The sequence below is a fragment of the Dermacentor andersoni genome, chromosome 3 (assembly GCF_023375885.2).
Source record: "Dermacentor andersoni chromosome 3, qqDerAnde1_hic_scaffold, whole genome shotgun sequence".
Classification (NCBI taxonomy): domain Eukaryota; kingdom Metazoa; phylum Arthropoda; class Arachnida; order Ixodida; family Ixodidae; genus Dermacentor; species Dermacentor andersoni.
Genome location: NC_092816.1, coordinates 7058537 through 7074939, shown reverse-complemented (window position 1 = coordinate 7074939; position 16403 = coordinate 7058537). Strand labels below are relative to the sequence as shown.

The 16403-nt window shown below is 45.4% G+C and overlaps 1 protein-coding gene across 1 annotated transcript in view; it reads right to left on the bottom strand.

Moving 5' to 3' along the window:
* The window catches only part of LOC140216321 (uncharacterized), an 84209-nt gene that overhangs the window by 26196 nt on the left and 41610 nt on the right, over positions 1–16403 (bottom strand). Inside the window, exon 4 of the mRNA XM_072286695.1 lies at positions 12441–12557. Within this exon, the coding sequence (XP_072142796.1) occupies positions 12441–12557 (117 nt within the window). The remainder of the gene's footprint in view (positions 1–12440; positions 12558–16403) is intronic.

Below are 16403 nucleotides of genomic sequence, written 5' to 3'. Positions count from 1 at the left end.
AGTTGGAAAACGTAGCTGATAACGGCAGCATGACACATGCGAGCACTGGTTTCAGAAATCTTCTGAAAAGGCTGTATTTGATCCGCTCGTATTGGCACACGGATTTGCCATAGTGGTCCGCCCATAGTTGCTAAGCATGATCTTTGTGGCATATTTATTTATTTACAGGATACTGCCGGCCTTAGCATTAGGCCTTGGGCAGGAGTGGACAGTGCGATATACAGATGAACAAAACAAAAATTAACAGCAAAAATCATTACAAGAATTCAATACATTGCAATAGACACATTCCCTGATCCGCACAAGCCGTACAGAACATTCCAACGAAAAATGCATCACAAAATTTCAATATATTTGAAAATACAGATATTCGCTTAACCGCAAAACCTGTACAGAGCATACTGATAGCAATGCGGTATTGATAACAAGGAGTCGCATTCATACTGGTATGCTGAAAGACATCGCGCATGCTCGGTAGGTTGAGCAGCAAGAAATCTACAAATAGTAATGACAAGCAAGCGAAAATAGCACTTCCGTATATTGTACATCAAAAGGAAAATGAGAAATTACATTCATACATACATATAACATCAAGTCTAAATGCTATTCAGCTGGTTGCAGAATGACCGGACGGTCGGGCATACCACTGTACTCGCAGAGAGCGCGTTCCACTCACCTATCGTCCGAGGAAAAAAATGTGTTTTTAAATACGTTTGTTCTGCAAGAAAATTCCTTTATTTTCTTCTGATGATAAGATCGTGTCACACGCCTAGTGACTAAAGTAATATACATATCCTTATCTATCCCCAGCATATCATGGTAAAGTAGATACATGTATTTCAGACGGTCCCTATAAGGCCTTAATTTTAATGTTTCCAGGTTAATTTCGTTAATAAGAACTGTCGGAGATGCGTGCCAGCTATAACAGTTAAACACGAATCTAACAGACTTTCTTTGAATATTTTCCAATTGAGTAATGTTCTTCAGGGTGTACGGGTCCCACACTACCGAGGCGTACTCAAGAATTGGCCTAATATACGTTTGTACGCTAAAAGACGGATTTCTTGAGTGGACTGTCGAAGCGACCTTCTCAAGTAACCAAGCTGGCGCATTGCCTTTTTGAAATATGAGATATGTGATCGTTCCATCTAAGGTCGGATGAAATTACGAGGCCGAAGTGTTTGTAGCTACTAACCGCAGGTATATTATTACCACTGAAACTGTAAGAAAAGTTTAAGGGGTGGCGTTTTCGTGTTACTGACATAGCAACCGTTTTCTTTGCATTAATATTCATTTGCCATGTGGCACACCACGCTTCTACCTTGGCTAGTGCAGAATTCAAGCGGACCTGATCATTTACGCTAATAACTTCTTGATATAGTATACAGTCGTCTGCAAATAAACGTATTTTCATGTTTACTTCTTTTATTAAGTCATTGACAAAGACTAGAAAGAAAAAAGGCCCAAGGACGGACCCCTGTGGAATGCCCGATCGAACCGGTGCTGATCCAGAACGCGCGCCGTCAATAAACACACTTCGCCGCCTTAACGACAGATACGCTGAAATCCATGAAATCAAAGAATCATTTTTAAGTATTGTTTGTAGCTTTAACAGCAGTTTAGTGTGAGATACACGGTCGAATGCTTTTTCGAAATCTATGAATATTAAATCAGTTTGGCCCTGTTTATCTAGAACTGCTGCGAGTTAGTGGACAGTTTCCAGTAGCTGTGTTGTAGACAGTCCCTTCCGAAACCCATGCTGCCTGGGATCAATGATATTGTTGTCATTAAGAAAGACTGAAATATGTTTAAATATAATATGCTCAAGGGTTTTTGCACATGTGGGTAACAATGAAATTGGTCTGTACGAAGTGATAAGCGACCTGTTTTCTGATTTGGGTATCGGGGTAACCTTTGCGTACTTCCAGTCATCCGGAACTTCCGCACGCAATAAAGACTTGCTAAATATGATGCACAGATATTTTGAGCACCACTCGGCATATCTCACGAGAAAGGCAGTAGGTATTCCGTCCATTCCAGGCGATTTCTTTGTATTCAAATTTAACAAGAGAGACAAAATACCTTCTTCGGCCACTGAAATATCTGCAATTGGCGGGCAATCAACTGGAAAGTAGCTTGGTTTACGACCGTCGTCATCCGTAAATACCGAACAGAAAAATTGATTGAAAGACTTTGCTATCAAACTTTTATCAGTTACGGTATCCCCGTCGATGCAGAAACTAGACAAGGGTTGCTTTTTCGAAGAAAAATGACGCCAGAACTTTGCCGGGGAAGACAGTAGAAAATTCTTCAAAGATACACTTTGATAGTATTCCTTTGCTTTTTTAATGCTTGCCTTTAGTTGCAGACGTATGTTGGAAAGTTTACTGGCATTGTCATCTGTGGTACACTGACGGTGCTGTTTTCTTATTTGTTTAGCCTTCCGTTCCAGCCGCACTATCTCCTTTGTAATCCATGGGCGTGTGCGCTGTTGAATGCTTAGTCTCATTGGAACAAAGTCCCTGACGCATTTTAAGACTAGGTTCCTAAAGAAGCACCACAGCTCGTTCACACAGCACGTGCCCGATTCAGAAATAAGTATGAAATCATCCAGCGACCTATCCATGGCGTCCAATATGTCAACGTCCTTAGCGCGGAAAAAGTTTGGAACGAGGCACCTTTTTTTCTTGGTTTCAGTCGGACGGCCAAGTTCAACTGTTAAAGCTATCAGTTTGTGATCAGATATTCCGTCAAAAATATGTACTTCGGGATCACGACTGAGCACTGCATTGCTTACAAGGAATACATCTAAAATTGAAGCTGTATCATTCTGAATGCGCGTGGGTTCTTTTACTAACTGAGCTAAATCATGGAACACTACGAGGTCGACAAAAGGTTCAGCAGCACTAGAAAGGGGCTCAGGAAAATCAGTACTCCAGTCGATTGAAGGCATATTGAAATCACCACCCAAGAGGACATTACAAGAATAGCTTTTGCTAGAACAAAGGAATTCGTTAAGCTCGAGAAAGAAGTTATCTTGAGTAGGGGGACGGTAGAAGCCTCTTACAATTACAGTGTTGTTGCATTAGGGGGCGATCCCACCGCTAGCAACCAGTTGTAGGAGTTGGAGGAAATCCCACCGCTGGCGCCACTTGTAGGAGTTGAGGGGGACTTCGGGATGAAAAACACTTGGGAGGTTTATTTTACAATATTTACAGCGAGAGTCAATTAACAGTGTTAGAGTCATTACGGGCCGGCAGCAACTCGGACGCTGCGGCCCGTCGCAAGAAGTTCGAGAGAGATGAATCAAGGAATGCTCTAGGAATCCTCTAGAATGCTCCTCTGCTGCTCCCGGTCTGAGTCTTTTAAGCCCTTCGGTGTCTCGGCTTAAAATGACGTTCGGCCAATGGGCGAGCCCGCTCAGATGACGCCATTTTTGGCCAATGGTAGGCGCCCGTGCGGTGGTGTCACACCCGGCGGCACCCTGCGGTCTTGCCTTGCTGACTTGCAATGCCCTCTTCAAAGGCGGACGGGGCGACACTGCTAGGTTGTCACGGCGCATTGCCTCAGGAATGTGGCATCTGCTTCTGCATTCCTTACTTAGCAGTGGTGCGATTCGATGTAGTCTGGGGAACTCGACGTAGGCTCAGGAAACGGCCCCATATCTAACAGTGTGCCCATCGATATATACTTTAATGAGCACGCACTCGATTGCAGGTATATCAGGTAACCTAGACACGAGTAATGACTGTTGATAAATAATTGCAACACCACCGCCGCGCGAACTTCTATCTTTACGATGAATTCCGTAACCTGGAGGTGTTACTTCCTCCTCGGAGATATCGGGGTGAAGCCAAGTTTCCGTGATTATATGAATATGTGGCTTGTGTGTTAAAATGATACTTTCAATATCATTAGCTTTATTAACGATGCTACGTGCATTAAGGTTGATGAAACGGAGCGGCTTTTGGGCATCTGTTTGGGTTCATTGTGACTGGCGTCTTTCTTCAGTTTGTCTGCCTGTGGGAATCCTGTCACTTGTGCCATCCCATCGGAATAGCTCGCCATTAATCCTAATTTTGTCGTACACTAGTTGGACTTTCCCCCCAGCAGCTCTAATTTCGGAGGCGCTATCCCAGAGTTTTTCTTTTAAGTCTTGTGGGCGCTGAGAAGTCTTCCGAGACCGAAATATCTTTGTTTTTTAGTTTGAAACAATTCTGTAGTACGGCCATTTTTTCGCGGTGGTCGAAAATCTTGATTATGACTGGGCGTGGTCTAGTCCCGTGTCTGCGCCCGATCCTATGAAGTCGTTCAGCCGAGGAAACTGTGACACCGAGAACGCTCTTAAACATGCCCTGTAACACAGCTTGCTTCAGATCATCATGAGTTTCGGCAGCTGTTTCTTTGACCCCAAAAACGGGAAGGTTGTTCCTCCTGGAACGATCTTCTAGGTCGAGAAATTTCTCCTGCAACCTCTGCACACTTTTCTCGAGGCCAGAGACTTTTTTTGCTGACTTCTTTAATAGCCAATGCCGACTCCTCAACTACCTTTAGTTTCATTTCAATTTGATCTAACCGTTTTTCTATATTTTTCTGACCATTAAGTAGTTCGACTAACAGTTCATCAGTCGTAGCCCCAGGTCCAGGATTGGGCTCTACGTCCCCAGAAAGCATTAGAAGAGGGAAGACAAAATCATGAACAACCAAACAGAGCGTACAAAGGCTGCGTGTGCACGTCAGCTGGATGAAACATCTATCGCTGGATTTAACAGTAGAAGCTTTGTTACTTACCTGCATGTAAAAAAGCAACGGGTTGGTCATGTTTACTGGCGGCCAGCCGACGAGCCCACTGGAAGGTTCTGGTGGCGGCTGGCTTCTTATATGCGCTCTTGATGATGTCGATATGTCTGGACGCATTGACGCCCAGCGATCTTCATGGTGTGGCGGTGCGTATGCGCACTCTCCGTAGAAACCTGCCGTGGTGATGAGCAAGGGCGTTGAATCTTGCAATGCGCTGACCGCTGTCGTGCCGAACAGAAAAAACTGCATGTAAAAAAGCAACGGGTTGGTCATGTCGACTGGCGGCCAGCCGACGAGCCCACTGGGAGGTTCTGGTGGCGGCTGGCTTCTTATATGCGCTCTTGATGATGTCGATAGGTCTGGACGCATTGACGCGCAGCGATCTTCATGGTGTGGCGGTGCGTATGCGCAGTCTCCGTAGAAACCTGCCGTGGTGATGAGCAAGGGCGTTGAATCTTGCAATGCGCTGACCGCTGTGGTGCCGAACAGGAAAAACTGCATGTAAAAAAGCAACGGGTTGGTCATGTTGACTGGCGGCCAGCCGACGAGCCCACTGGAAGATTCTGGTGGCGGCTGGCTTCTTATATGCGCTCTTGATGATGTCGATAGGTCTGGACGCATTGACGCTCAGCGATCTTCATGGTGTGGCGGTGCGTATGCGCAGTCTCCGTATAAACCTGCCGTGGTGATGAGCAAGGGCGTTGAATCTTGCAATGCGCTGACCGCTGTCGTGCTGAACAGGAAAAACTGCATGTAAAAAAGCAACGGGCTGGTCATGTTGACTGGCGGCCAGCCGACGAGCCCACTCAGCCTTTGTACGCTCTGTATGGCAGTTATGCCACAACTGTGGGGAAAAGTTCAACACTCATTGAACTCAATTATAGACTTTCTGGAGCGCCTAAATACGCAATTTATTGCACAGGGCGTGATCAACAGAAACACGTTGAATATTGCCTACACCTGACTCATAGGGTTCCCTTTATTTTGTCCAAATGTAAACTTTGTGTAACGTATGCTTCCCTCGGCACAGTGGAAACATATCGTAACATGGTCACAGCACATGTTAAAGAAATTATGTACAAAGGTTGTATTTAGTCCACATTCACTTCACTTCTCACACAAAGTTTCCATAGTTTTCTCTTCATGTTCGCTAAACTTGATTTTGCTGGCGTTATTTTCGTCACTGCAGCGGGCTAAGTGTTGCGCCACTCGTTAAACACACTCATAACATTCCGCAGTATTTGCATACGTAATTTATTCCAAATGAATACTATCGTAGCGCATACAGACGAAGACGCAAAAATTAAGGCGCCTGAAGGTCCCTGTCTTTCGTGTGCCTTCTTGCGTCCTCGTCCGTTCCGCTACAATCGTGCTCCAAGATGCCGTGCCAACAAGTCTGCATTGCAACACTCATTGTAAGGGGCACATTTAACTCACACGCTTCGCACTTTGCTTACACATGACCCATTTACTGGCCCTCCTTTTGAAGAAACATAAACAAGGTGCCTTATTTAGTTCACCGATGACACCGGGCGAAATTTCTATAACGTAGGGAAATAGCGAGAAAAGGAAGGTTCAAGAATTATTTGTAAAGCTCCTAATGGGCACAAAACGACAAAGTATGACGGAAAGAAATTTCCAAGCACTAAGACCTTTAATATCCTTATAGGTGTGCTGGCTGCCGCCCATATTATCTACAGAATTACTCAGTGGCAAAACCAATGATATCTAAACCTTACAGATATAAGTCTCCAAGAGTGCAATTCTATTAATATAGCAAACCTTTCTCACCTTTAAATGCCTACTTTCCTAACCATTGGGTGGGCACAAGACGGCATAGTACCGCCATGCAATTTGCGGATTTGCGTGATGATTATTGCGTGACGTACGCACATGGGACAAACTTTCGTTGAGGCTCGGCATTAAACACTGCCGTGTTACCCGCCGTGCTGACTGAGCGGCTATGCTGTTGCGCTGCTAAGCAGGACGTCGTGGCATGAAATCCCGACCGAGGCGGCCGCATTTCGACGGGGGCCAAATGCGAAAACGCTCGTGTCCTGCGCGCATTAGGGGCACGTTAAAGATCTCCAGGTGGTCAAAATTAATATGGAGTCCCCCACTACAGAGTGCCTCATGATCAAAATCGTGGTTTTGCCACATAAAGCACTAGAGAATCAATCAACCAATCAAACATTGCCGTACTAAAAATAAAGTCTACATGTTATTTCCTACCATCAACGCTAAAAGCGGCCATCACTATGGAATCATAGCAGCGCAGCGGTTCATTTCGTTGATCAGCATCTGGTAAAGTGTCACGGTGACGAAACCAATCCTGAGCATCCGGGTTTGCCCGTCTGAGCATGCGCAACCGCGAGGCTGTTGCGTGTCACGATCGAAGGCGTTTAGAGTAGTTCCCACCAAACTCAAATGCTTTGCCGCCTCTTACAGCTTATCTCGTCAATAAGGCAGCTGGTTACATGCAATTCGTTAGTGAAGAAAGAAACTGAATCACATTTAGCGTTACCAAATAAACGAAGTAATCGATCAAACACAAAACTACCAAAACCAGCAATTGACTACAATTAATTACGAGTAATTACACGTAAATTTCTGCTTACTATAGTGTGGTTATGTGACAAATTTAGAGCGCTAAACACGACCGCCCTGTTTCTTTCATAATTTAATTCAACTCAATGTTTTATTTTTAGTTATTATGAAAGAAAGGAATAGCCACCGTGAGCTGGGCAACTTCACGTCTCAGGCCCCAAAAGTGACCGTCGCCGAATGCTCTGAAAAAAAAATACTAAGAAAACAAAAAGGCTTGTTGGTGATCGTGTGCATGAGGTTTCACCAATGTATTTTTGTTGTAAAAATTCTTATCGTGACGTAAGCGCTCTTTGAAGCTTACGCGAAGAAATAAAAGTTGGTCGGAGGTAAATTACGTTTAATCTAGTGCAAAACCAGGTAAAACGACAAATCTTATTTTATAATATTCTACTGGCGTGGTTCTTTTATGACCCGCCGTGGTTGCTCAGTGGCTATGGTGTTGGGATGCTGAGCACGAGGTCGCGGAATCAAATCCCGGCCACGGCGGCCGCATTTCGATGGGGGCGAAATGCGAGAACACCCGTGTGCTTAGATTTAGATGCACGTTAAAGAGCCCCAGGTGGTCGAAGTTTCTGGAGTCCTCCACTACGGCGTGCCTCATAGTCAGAAAGTGGTTTTGGCACGTTTCATTTAATTTTCCGCGTTTAATTGGCTCAGCTAAAAAGCAAATACATGTGCGGTTTCAAATATTTTTACATGGACAACCTTAAAGTTTCAGCTACGACAATTTAGAAATACTTTTCCCGTTCCTATACTTAATGCTACAAAATAATTTTCCAGTATGAAACTTCCGAGTACTTTCTAAGAAAATTATTTCCGAATTTGGCAAAAAGTCACTTTTTGACGATGTACAGACCTAAGTTAAGCCCCCATTAAGGTCCTCCAGAGAAAAATACGCGAACTAACTCATTACAAGCAGCAACCTTCCAGCTTCCAATATAGAAATTTTAATTTCAGCAAAAGGTTTCTAAAAATTTGGAATAAAAATTTCTGACCAGTAGGCACTCCCTCTCAATGTACCCTCAAGGACATGCTCTCTATGCAGATTTCATCAGACCACCGCGACTGACATCTTGTACTACTCTACGTCACGTTTGCCTGCAATTCCCCCAAGCCCCGACACTGCCGCGCCATTCTACGTGGTTTTTGGCCGTGAAACCATACTGCCATTGGACACCCAGCGATGACGGTGTTGATGACCATATATTGGCATCCCCTTTGATACGGGCGCTGACAAATATTCACCTTGCCTGCTTGATTTAATCAGGTACGCTATAGATGCTTTTCATTCTAGCATTTCTCTATACATTTCCTAATTTTTTTTCTTCTTCTAAACGTCTCTATCTAGCTTATACCGCTATCTAGTTCGTTCTACTCCGGCGGCTGCTGCTATGTCGTGGCCGTGCGAGCCCTATCTTGAAAGCGATCTGCGATGCGGACAGTTTAGGCGTCTAGGCGCACCGATGGCCGATAGTTTCGTATGCGCTATAGCACCCATACGCTTACGTGTCACCTGCGTTCACATAGTGAAACGTCACCATTTTTTTTTTTTTTGCACTATTACTCTAAACGTCTCTTGCTTATCCCTATGGCTGGCCCGTTGATGCTTTCGTCCACTTTAAATCCAAGCGCTTCTGGAAGGCGTACGTTACCTATTTTGCACTGTGCTTCTCTGACTTCAAAAGTGGCCCAACCAATGTCACCCTGTACTGCCTCGTTTGTGGTTTCACCGTAGGCATAATCATACAAAGCCAACCGGCCCACCTATCTTCGGTGAATTTCCAACCCCGACGAGATATCGATTTTAAGCATTGAGTGGCATTTGCGAGCGTTGGAGCGGGTACCATTTCTCCTTTCCAGATTCCACGCACCACCTTATATTTATTGTGGCCTCAAAGTGTTCTACGTTTCATTATTGCTACACTTCGCTTCCCTTTATTTTTAGAGGATCTTGTTGGGTGCTTGCATCAGTATTTCCTTCGTTTATGTATACGCCGAGGTGCTTATATTGCTTGACTACGGGTATGGCTTGGTGATGAATTCACACCACGTAACTACTCGTCATCAGACGGCGAGACTAGAAATGAAATAGACTTTATACTCTGCGCTAACCCGGGCATCATACAAGATGTGGACGTGCTCGGCAAGGTGCGCTGCAGTGACCATAGGATGGTAAGAACTCGAATTAGCCTAGACCTGAGGAGGGAACGGAAGAAACTGGTACATAAGAAGCCGATCAATGAGTTAGCGGTAAGAGGGAAAATAGAGGAATTCCAGATCAAGCTACAGAACAGGTACTCGGCTTTAACTGAGGAAGAGGACCTTAGTGTTGAAGCAATGAACGACAATCTTGTGGGCATCAATAAGGAGTGTGCAATGGAAGTCGGTGGTAACTCCGTTAGGCAGGATACCAGTAAACTACCGCAGGAGGCGAAAGATATGATCAAGAAACGCCAATGTATGAAAGCTTCTAACCCTACAGCTAGAATAGAACTGGCAGAACTTTCTAAGTTAATCAACAAGCGTAAGACAGCGGACATAAGAACTATAATATGGATAGAATTTAACAGGCTCTCAGGAACGGAGGAAGCCTAAAAGCAGTGAAGAAGAAACTAGGAACAGGCAAGAATCAGATGTATGCGTAAAGAGACAAAGCCGGCAATATCATTACTAATATGGATGAAATAGTTCAAGTGGCTGAGGAGTTCTATAGAGATTTATACAGTACCAGTGGCACCCACGGCGATAATGGAAGACAAAATAGTTTCGAGGAATTCGAAATCCCACAGGTAACACCGCAAGAAGTAAAGAAAGCCTTGGGAGATATGCAAAGGGGGAAGGCAGCTGGGGAGGATCAGGTAACAGCAGATTTGTTGAAGGATGGTGGGCAGATTGTTCTAGAGAAACTGGCCACCCTCTATACGCAATGCCTCGTGACCTCGAGCGTACCGGAATCTTGGAAGAACGCTAACATAATCCTAATCCATAAGAAAGGGTACGCCAAAGACTTGAAAAATTATAGACCGATCAGCTTACTGTCAGTTGCCTACAGACTATTTACTAAGGTAATCGCAAATAGAATCAGGAAAACCTTAGACTTCTGTCAAGCAAAGGACCAGGCAGGATTCCGTAAAGGATACTCAACAATAGACAATATTCACACTATCACTCAGGTGATAGAAAAATGTGCTGAATATAACCAACCCTTATATATAGCTTTCATTGATTACGAGAAAGCGTTTGATTCTGTCGAAACCTCAGCAGTCATGGAGGCATTACGAAATCGGGGTGTAGATGAGCCATATGTAAAGATACTGAAAGATATCTATAGCGGCTCCACAGCCACCGTAGTCCTCCATAAAGAAAGCAATAAAATTCCAATAAAGAAAGGCGTCAGGCAGAGAGATACGATCTCTCCAATGCTATTCACAGCGTGTTTACAGGAGGTATTCAGAGACCTGGATTGGGAAGAATTGGGGATTAAAGTTAATGGAGAATACCTTAGTAACTTGCGATTCGCTGATGATATTGCCTTGCTTAGTAAATCAGGGGACCAAGTGCAATGCATGCTCACTGACCTGGAGAGGCAAAGCAGAAGAGTGGGTCTAAAAATTAATCTGCAGTAAACTAAAGTAATGTTTAACAGTCTCGGAAAAGAACAGCAATTTACAATAGGTAGCGAGGCACTGGAAGTGGTAAGGGAATACATCTACTTTGGGCAGGTAGTGACGGCGGATCCGGATCATGAGACGGAAATAATCAGAAGAATAACAATGGGCTGGGGTGCATTTGGCAGGCATTCTCAGATCATGAACAGCAGGTTGCCATTATCCCTCAAGCGAAAAGTGTATAATAGCTGTGTCTTACCAGTACTCACCTACGGGGCAGAAACCTGGAAGCTTACGAAAAGGGTTCTACTCAAATTGAGGATGACGCAACGAGCTATGGAAAGAAGAATGATGGCTGTAACGTTAAGGGATAAGAAAAGAGCAGATTGGGTGAGGGAACAAACGCGAGTTAATTACATCTTAGTTGAAATCAAGAAAAAGAAATGGGCATGGGCAGGACATGTAATGAGGAGGGAAGATAACCGTGGTCATTAAGGGTTACGGACTGGATTCCAAGGGAAGGGAAGCGTAGCAGGGGGCGGCAGAAAGTTAGGTGGGCGGATGAGATTAAGAAGTTTGGAGGTACAACATGGCCACAATTAGTACATGACCGGGGTTGTTGGAGAAGTATGGGAGAGGCCTTTACCCTGCAGTGGGCGTAACCAGGCTGATGATGATGATGATAAACTACTCGTGTCTTCATTAAAGAGAATCCCTGATTTCTCTGTGCTAAACTTAAGGCCTAGATTTGTCGCTGCGCTGCCACGGGTATTCGCAAGTGTTTGTAAATCTCTTGCTTTGTCCGCTTGTAACACTAAGTCTTCCGCATACATCAGTCTGGGGACCTTCTGTTGCACCATTTGGCCATTACGCATGTAGGATAAATCAAACCACCATTCATTGTTTTCCAGACTTCTTTCTATGCCCTTAACATAAACATCAATGGAGACAAACAACATCCTTCCTCCAGTAGTTGGTGAACTTCCACCACCTAATTACATTTTCAGCCTTTCCATACAATTTGTACTCGGTTTCTATATATCTCCCTCAACAGCTCCACCAAATTGTCATGTATGCCTTCCAGCACGAGAATATCTCATTACAATTCCCTATAGACAATGTCGTAGGCTCCTTAATAACTAGGATTGCCATTCATAAAGGTCTACTCCTAGCTACTCAAATCTCTGTGCACTGAATTAGTACACACATTATCCTCTAAGCGTCTGCCTGGTCTGAACCCGTTCTGTAGTTCCCCCAGTGCATAACTTTTTTCCATCCCACTTCGACAGTTTTAAGTTTATAGCTTGCATTGCCATTACTGAATATCAGACATAACCTATAGTATTGAGACAGCCTGATTTGAATATGGGACGAAACTTTAATATGTGTTCTATGTTTGACGCTGCAGAGAAGTGAGGTACGTACTTTGCGAGTTCCATGAGTGCTTGAGCGGAGGTACCGGTCCAGTAGCTGCAGAGGCTGCCGAGCATCATCATCAGCGACGGCCCCATCAGAAATGCGTTGTGTATGTCTGCGCGACGCCTGTAAAGCAAGCATCGAAAAAAAAAGAACTGAGTGCAGCAGGTGGCTGATGTACTGGAGCTTAAATAATACGTTCTACTGGCCATACGCTTCGCTGGCACATCTAGTGACTTATATACTGTCTAGGCGTGTGAGCGTGCGTGTACGCATTTTGTGCAAACATAATTTTAAAAATTTTCCTTGACAGATGGTGCTGTTTAACATTTACATGTGGACCGCTGGAAAAAGCGGTAATGATCTGCATGACAAGCGCGACGTCCAGTTATTCAGGTTTTTCTAAGTTTCTAAATTACAAAAATATATTGGCGTTTCAGTTAGCAGCTTTACAAAAGCGTCTTTTTAATCTGCAGTTCGCGACTATATTAACTTCAATGCAATTACAGTTGTTAGCAGAATTTGGGGGCATTACACAATATCGCTAACATAACCTATGCAATTTCTCCTTAACATACAAAACCACTACTGCCCAGCTATAATTTCACTGTTTCAATGTGTGTTATGACGCGATAAGATAGTTCATGATTGGATATTTTTACTAGCCACCTGAACATTGCGATTTGCCATGTAGGGGACTTCCCCCTGTTCCCGAAGCCCACCTGAAAAGCGGAACACTACAATATATGTATCACTACTTATTTCTTTTTATCTGTTTGAAAACAATACAGGTGACGTATAACAAACTTATCAGAAAGCTACACGACAGCAGCAAATCGATTGTATAGAAGGCTATGTTGATAGCGCAGGAGAAGTTTGGATCAAGAAATCGACCAAAGCCCCCACCAGCATGTTCACGTTATCAGTATCAAGGGTAGCAGATGGCAGCACGAGTTGGAATTCATATCCACAGAGGTTGAAACAATCGATATATATCTACGCAGAAATTTGCAAAAGCGAATGACGCTTCCTGAGGGAAGCTCTCCTGGAGAGCACTTGCAGAATTTCCCTCAACTCGTTTGTTTGATTTACGGTGGCTTCGATTGGCAACAAGGTCCACGAGATCAATCCTGCCAGTGCTTTCCAGAATTGGGTCTCAGGAGCACGTAAAAAATTGATATAATTCAGTGCAAATTCTGTTCACTCTTGCAGCTTCAAGAGAGATGAATTGTGCGGCGAAAGAGATGACGCCTGTGGCTCCGAACAGCGCGCGCTTGAAACAGCAGTGGCGGGTCTCGCTCTTAATAACATTTTACACATGCCTGAATAAGAATGATCTGAATGTCAAGTCAGTTAACGCTAAATTTATTTGAAAATCTGGTGCATTCACTTAATAATATTGTAAGCAGTGGTGTAGCCAGCATCTTTCTTTCTGTTGTTATTGGGGGGGGGGGGGGCACGCATTTGATCGAGGGAGGGGGTAGGCGGGTGTTGTCGCACGTCGTTTTACGACAGCTGGCATTGTGCACACAAATTTCAAGTGGGGGAGGGTGGGAAAGAAAGAGGCACCTGTCCAATGCGCCCCTCTGGCTACGCCCCTGGTTGGAAGAGTTGCGCCTTTTAACCAACAGAAACGTCCGTGCCTCGCGAGGGGAAGGTTGTTAAAAATGTACAACATACTAGAAAAGCAGCCACTATGACGGTTTTTCAGTCCTCGTGAGCACGTCGCCGAACCAAACCTGACCCGGAATTCTAGCCGAAACTAACCCGAACCAATATTCTTAGAACATGCTTGAACCCGAACCAAACCTTACCGGTTCGGCGCGAAACAATTTAAGCATATATAGGGGGCAAACAGGTGCTCAATACATAAGCGAATCTTCGAAATACGTTTCACTCGCCGCACCCCACGAAAATATTGTCACGTTGTAGTGACGGTGAAGAATGCACCAAAACTGGGAATAACAAAACGCGTTTTATTGGGCGAAGTTGTGCCCTCAAAAACAGGCTACACTTAAAGAACGGCGACAGCGGCGAACACAGTCGGCGATCGTCGAAATCTGATCAGCGGGTCAAGGGACTCAGCTTTTATACATGAGCCATCGAACGTTCAAGAGTAATCGCTGGTGCCCGCGTGTCTCCCAGAAAGTTCTACGCCATTCGCGTCGCGTATACGTGGAATCAGATTACACAAGGTTCGGCGACAACAGACAGCGGATAGAACTATCGGTAACATTCCAGAAACTTCCCATACAGGGCAGGCGCGTCCCGTGCTGAGTGATAACATTTTTAGACTATGAAAATCACTCACCCGTAAAATATAAGCTCACGTGTCAATGCCCCCCTCTCAAAAGGCAACGTCCCGGTGCTACAAACGTAACAGGAGAGTGAAACACGAAAGGACACTTATTAAACAAAAGTAACAAAGAAGCAAAGTCCAAAGAAACACATTCCATAAAAGGTTCAAAGTTCAGCTACGCGAAGTCCCAAAGTTCATTAGCGCTGGTAGAACGGCTTAAGTCGCACGACATGGACTACTTCAGATCGTCAGCGACGCCGCTGTGATAGCGAAATGCCGTCTAGCACGACCTCATAGTCGGTGCGCCAATGCGTCGGATGATTTTGTAGGGTCCGAAATAGCGGCGCAAAAGCTTCTCGCGAAGTCCTCGTCGGCGTATAGGGGTCCAAACCCAAACACGGTCACCGGGACGGCACTCGACGTAGCGTCGTCGAAGGTTCTAGTGTCGTCTGTCGGTACGCTGCTGGTTCTTGATCCGCAGGCGGGTGAGCTGTCGGGGTTCTTCGGCGCGCTGGAGCTAGTTGGCGACGTCAAGATTCTCTTCGTCACAGACGTGCGGCAGCATGACGTCGAGAGTAGCCGGATTCTTGCCGTAAACCAGCTTGAATGGTGTGATCTGTGCTGTTTCTTGCATCGCAATGTTGTAAGCAAAGGTTACGTATAGCAGGACCGCGTCCCACGTCTTGTGTTCGAAGTCGACGTACATTGCTAGCATGTCGACGAGGGTCTTGTTCAGACGCTCCGTGAGACCATTCGTCTACGGCTGGTAGGCGGTTGTCCTCCTGTGGCTTGTCTGGCTGTACTGCAGAATGGTTTGGGTTAGCTGGGGCACCATGTCGCAGCAGGACGTTCTCGACGAAACATTTCGCCACTTCGGCTGCGCTACCTTTCGGCTGAGCTATGTTTCATCGAAGCGGGTGAGGTAGTTCGTCGCCACGACGATCCACTTACTTCCGGATGTTGACGTCGGAAACGGTCCCAACAAATCCATCCCGATCTGCTGAAAAGGTCGGCAAGAAGGCTTGATCGGCTGTAGTAATCACGCTGGCCTTGGCGGTGGTGCCTTGCGTCGCTGACAGTCTCGGCAGGTCTTGACGTAACGGGCGACGTCAGCGGTCAGGCGCGGCCAGTAATACTTTTCCTGTATCCTAGATAGCGTACGGGAGAATCCGAGGTGCCCAGCGGTCGGATCGTCATGTAGGGAATGCAGTACTTCTGGACGCAGCCCTGACGGAACAATAAGAATGTAGTTGGCTCGGACTGGTGAGAAGTTCTTCACGACTAGGTTCTTTTGAAGCGCGAACGGAGACAATCCGCACTTAACTGACCTGGGGACGACGCCCGTATTCCCTTCTAAATGCCCGACGAGGCCTTTTAGTTCCTGGTCTGCTAGTTGCTGTTGAACGAAGTCTTCCCCGCTTATTATTCCAAAAAAGGTGTTGTCATCCTCGTCATCTTGCGGAGGACGGTCAATAGGGGAGCGTGATAGGCAATAGGCATCCGTGTTTTCGTCCTGACTTGTAGATTACAGTGACGTCATATTCTTGCAGTCTGAGGGACCACCGCGCCATTCGTCCTGAAGGGTCCTTTAATTCAGCTATCCAACACAACTCGTGATGGTCGCTGACGACTTTGAACGGCCTGCCATATAGCTAAAGGCGGAATTTCGCTGT